Genomic DNA, 5,441 nt, shown 5'->3' on the forward strand with positions numbered 1-5,441 from the left:
TTTTTTCAAACAAGAGGAAGAGAGCTCTGGAGATTTTGAGCAAAGTTCTGATCTTTTCATCATTTTGGTTAGGTTCTAAGCCTTTATCAGCTCGAACTGCCAGGCTTCAGGAGAGGAGAAGAGGAGAAGGAAAAGAGCTGCTGATGGTCAGTCTACAAATGATGCTAGAAGGCTTGCGAATACAGTGATTCAACTTGAATGATTTCTTTCTCCAGAATATTAAACTTGTTCTGTTTTCTGATCTTTAAAACACTGTATGTAGTTAAAATGGTCTATTATTTTGCAGTGGTGGTAGCTGACAGTTTTTTCTCATGTTTGGGAAGGGGTATAGCTGCTGTGGTGGAGCAGGAGTCTGTTTTTGGTCATTTCTGTGGGGGAGCAGGAGTTTTCTTTTGGTCTGTAAATTCTGTTTGAACTCAAGTGCACATTCTTCTTGGTTGGGGATGTGTATATTCATGTAACAGCCAAGTTTCTTTAATTTAGCTGGCTGGATTACTGTTATGATTAACAGTAATCCATCCTTTCTCTCAAAAAAAATTTAATCAAGAAGATTGGCGTTTATGTCTAGTCATATGTACAAATCTTCACAAGGCCACCATAAAACTTTATCGATATGGAGCTGAACACGTGCACTAACTGATCATATTATTGTGGGTTCAGACTTAGTGATGAGCATGGTGAGACTAGTGACGTACTACCAATTGAGATTTATAGCTTCATGCAACTAATCGAACCAGACAAAACATGCTTCGCTTCGAATAAGTTTCCAGCAGATTCGGGTAAGAGTTGTCATGTTTAGAATTCCTTAAGGTTGATGTCATGTGAGGTTCATTACACCTATACTCAAACCGAGACTACATTAGGGTTTCATTTCAACTCATATGTTGTCCATGAAAATTGAAAACAATAGAAAATGGTTTGGGATAGTCTTTGTGTTAAGTTCCACAGGAATCAATCCAAATAATTGCAACACAATTTGACAAAGCTGAATCCTTCTACATTCCATCCATAAAGGTAAGTTTGAGATTAGGACTTATCACGTCAATTTTGAGCTATATTGGTGGTGGAGAACTCAAGACATAACTATATATTCTAAAGTTACACACAATGCTTAAGGGATAAGGATCTCCCTATGCCTCAGATTCATCATGTCCTCATACTATGGGAGCAACTAAAATGCTACACACTTCCAATAAAAAGTGCTACCAGGATATTTGAAACCTTTTAAACTTTAAAGAAGCTACAGGAGACTGATGAATTACTACATTACAACAACATGATTTCTCCCTTCTGCTTCCAGTAGGATTTTCTTTGTATGAAAAGCATCGTTACCATAAAGATTCGGAGCAGTTAAACCTAAAACAATAAAAAGAACAAAAAAGAAAAAGTTCAGTTTTCTTTCCCCATCAACATCTCTAATAAGTGATAGCATTTTCACGCTAGAAATTCCAACCTTGGAGGCTTGATGTTTCAAAGTCAACTAAAATATATGTTGAAGAAAAATTCAAGACTGACCAAAATGCTTGCAAAAGAGAGAGTCTACGTATACTATAAAATGCCTGATGAATTGCCAAAAATAGCGGGGATTCAACAAATTTGATCATTTTACATATACAATGGTGTTGTTATGACATATACATTGATAACACGACCACTTCCCATTGATGATGTCTCCTAAAGTAGGAGTCCCTTGATAGTCAGTGCATTCAATCCCATCATTTCTATTCAGGATATAAAAAAAAGGTTTAAAAAAAAGTAACTAACTATTTGGCGTGCACAATATCCTAGTTAGACAAATTAGCATTTTAAAAACTATGCAAATAGACCAACAGTCATTGAGTATGTAAATATCTTATTAAAACAGAAAGAATAAACTGGTCATCAGATAAGTCATGATACCTATCACACTGGATATATTTATCATATAACAAGCTGATTTAGAGATCCCACAAATGCTGATATGTCTTGAAACCCAGTTTATCCGAATGCCACTTGGCAAACAAGTTTATCTTGAGATTTGGAGAAGAAAAGGGAACACCGTATATCCTTTTAGAAAGCGCCTCTACCCCAGCAGTTGAGCACGTAAGAGTTAGACATAACAACTCCAAATTAGTTGCTTTCTGCAAAATAAATCTCAGAAACTGCATTTCCTCATTCAAGCCTGAGAAATCCATTATAGTAGCCGTTAACAGCCGAGGGAGAGAGCAACCACCATCCGCAAAGAATCTCTCAAATGGTTTATCCTTCTCAATAGGAGGTTCGCCAGAATCCTCCCGAAGTTCCACCTCAACAGGTCCGACATCATCATCAGGATAATAGTCATCAATTTGGTCTTGTTGTTCCTCCGCTTCACGCATCAGTGATGTATAAAAATCGAGCTGCAAAAGTAAGATCAGTAAGAACCAACATGAGAACCATAGGGTACATTACAGCATGAAACAAACAAGAAAGGATTTAACAAAAATACCCACATCTATATAAAGTGTCTCGAGCACAGGGCATTGATTAAGGAAGGAGACTATAGCTCGCAAGGTGTTCTTACACAAAACAAGCCCTTCCCAACTAAACTTTTTAAGATTCTTAAACATGGATTCCTGAATATATTTGGCTTCATCCTTCTCATCGCACAGAACAAACTACAACGAAAGATTAGAACTTCAGATACCAACCAAATAGAGAAAAACTCAAGAGTTAGAGAAAGCCCTACCTGAAAGAACCAATTGCTGACAAAGAGAACCTCCACACTCGAAATTGCTGATAGAATATGCATCCATTGCCCCTTCGACTGGCAAAGTTCCAAGCTGAAAGCGGAAACCTCAGCTCCGACCAGCCTCGGCGCATCCCTAAGCTTGAGCTTCTCAATCTTCCCATTGTAATCAAAGAATCTCAAACGCGGCGCATCAACGACCACCATACCGACGCTCTCCGTGATCCTACAGATAGCCACCTTCAGATTCTCGATGAGAGGGTTTCGCGCTGGAGATATCTCGATTCGAGTAACCTCAGGGCAGCAATCGAGGTTTAGGGTTTGAAGAAGGGGGCTTTTCGAGATCAAGAGGTCCACTGCCTCGTCAGTGATGAGGACGTTCACCAAGAAGAGAGTCTTGAGAGAAGGAAACCCTAGGAAATCATCGTCAACTCGGGGGAAAGTACAGCAGCTGAGCTTGAGAGAAGAGATCGGGCTGCGGCAGAGGAAGAGAGAAGGAGGGAGCTGGGGGTTTTCAGTAGGGTGATGGTGGAAGCCATCGAAGGACAGAACGAGGTCGTTGACGGATCTCGAGGCGGCGAAGCCGGAGCCAGCGGTCGAAGGACGCGACGGGTGGGCGGTCGTCGGCGGAGGAGTCGATGCGGAGGCGGACGAGGTGGGCCGGAGAAGAGGAGGAGGCAGCGGTCGATGACGGCGGTGGGGTGGGAGGGTAGAAGTCGAGGAGAGGGACGAGGTCCAGAGATGACGCCATTTCTCGGAGAGGACGGAGGTTTGGGCGCGGAGTTCGATGGAGGGGAGGAAGGAGAGGATTTGGATGAGGAGGTCGCCGGGGAGGTTGCTGAGGCGATCCTCGGCGGGGTGGGAGTCCGCCATGGCGAGGGCCCGGGTTCAACGCGCTCTGATGAGACTGGTAGAGCGTGGGAAAATTCTTTACTGTAAATTGCGTGTTAGTCCCTTAACTCGTCTTTAATTACCACAAAATCCCTCAAATCTCATTATTTGCTAGTCCCTCAAATCTTCAATTTTATGGCAAATCCATCTCTCTTGTTTGGTGACGTTAATTTTTACTGTGAAATCTCATAAAGTCCAATAGAAATGACTGGATTTCCCGTTATATCTGGTAGTATTTGTAATTATTATTTTACCGACCCGTTTAACAATGAGTTTAAACCTACAAACCGCAACTCAAACCCACTAACAAAGATCTTCTTCAATAGTCGTAACTTCCTCAAATCCAGTTTTGAGTTGTTCTAATGGTAAAATTCCCCTCTCAAGTGTGCAGTTAAATAGCTTTCCATGTCGGTTCAAGGCTAAACCCAACTAGAGTTAACAATATTAACAGAATATCTAATAGAGAAAAGAATTTGCAAGGGAATTGAAGATTTAAGGGACTAGTAAGCAAATACTTATATGTGAGGGGCTGTGTGGCAACTAAGGACGATTCAAGGGACTAGCATGCAGTTAACCACATTCGTTATCTTAATTTTTTGGAGTTTTGCTTATAAACATGAAGTTTTACGACTACGTTTTTTCAACCAGCTTACTTCTATATACAAACCCCAATGTATAAAGTACAATTACATATGCTTATTATATTCGTTAGTAGAATAAATTTTCCAAAATACTCTTTTTCTTTCTTTTCTTTTTTGCGAAAGAACTCCCTCCCTCCTATTCAGTGACACCCTGTTGGAGTTGGTTCAATTTCCAACTCATTTATTGCTGTAGTTTTTCTGCATAATGTAGATACAATTTTGCATGGTCTTTTCGGGCATGATGCGGTCATTATTTAGCTCGGAAATCTACATGAAAGTTGTAGAGGTACGTGTATAGTTTACTCCAAGCTTTGAATTACAGGAAACAAAGTAGTATTGATGGAGTTATGGTCAGTCAAAGTACCCTACTCGAATCTGGATAGATTTGTGTATTCCCAAGCATTTTGGAAGATGAAAAGATTCATCAAGACCTATAAATAGGCATCCTCTCATTGTGGAGAGATCATCCGAAATCACCCAAGTTTTCCACTTGTTCTCTTGAAAGTATAGAGAGTTAGAGTGAAGGAAAGTCTCTTGTGTTGTAGAGATCTCTAGTGTTGAGTTAAGAAAGGAGGGTGTGTGAGGACTGTGTGGAAGTCGGCGTTGTTGGGTGTGCCGTGTGTGCCTTGTACCCATTTGTTGATTCCATTATAGTGAAGTATCATCCGAGCTCCAAGCTCAACCTGTGGTTTTTTCCGTTTGGGTTTTCCACATAAATCATTGTGTCCATTATTTGTATGATTGTCTTTTATCTTTTTGTCATTAAGAACAAGACTATGAAGAGGTGTTGAGAAGTTTTGTGATTCGTCAATACCAACAAGTGGTATCAGAGCATGATTGTGGTGTTCTTAATGGCTGAAGACAAGTCGATAATTGGCGGTGTGAAGGTTGAGCTGAAGCCATTTGATGGGCGAAGCAATTTCACACTATGGCAGCGCAAGATGAAGAATATCTTGATTCAGCAAAATCTACACATGTGCACTATGGGGGTTGAGCACAAGCCAGAGACGATGTCTATGGAGGCTTGGAACAAGGTAGACCTCAAGGCGATGAGCTCGATTAAGCTACACTTATCCGACGAAGTCACCTACAATGTGATTGAGGAGACTACTGCAAGGGGCACATGGGAGAAGCTAGAGAATCTCTACATGGGTAAAACTCTCTCTAACAAACTTTTCTTAAAAGATAAATTGTTTAATCTT

At 40.7% G+C, this 5,441-nt stretch overlaps 1 protein-coding gene across 2 annotated transcripts; it reads right to left on the reverse strand.

The window, feature by feature from the left end:
• On the reverse strand, positions 1,901–4,206 carry LOC109821793 (F-box/LRR-repeat protein At3g03360-like). 2 transcript variants are annotated; one of them, XM_020387952.1, is made up of 3 exons: positions 2,708–3,727; positions 2,472–2,636; positions 1,901–2,378 (listed from the first exon to the last, which is right to left on the reverse strand). In XM_020387952.1, the coding sequence occupies exons 1-3, from the start codon at positions 3,578–3,580 to the stop codon at positions 1,938–1,940; spliced, it is 1,479 nt and encodes a 492-aa protein (XP_020243541.1). In that variant the 5' UTR covers positions 3,581–3,727; the 3' UTR covers positions 1,901–1,937. The 2 variants fall into 2 exon arrangements, with proteins under 2 accessions (XP_020243541.1, XP_020243542.1); XM_020387953.1 differs by lacking the exon at positions 2,472–2,636 and having other exon boundaries at positions 2,708–4,206.

The sequence above is a fragment of the Asparagus officinalis genome, chromosome 8 (genome assembly GCF_001876935.1).
Source record: "Asparagus officinalis chromosome 8, Aspof.V1, whole genome shotgun sequence".
NCBI classification, from domain to species: Eukaryota; Viridiplantae; Streptophyta; class Magnoliopsida; order Asparagales; family Asparagaceae; genus Asparagus; species Asparagus officinalis.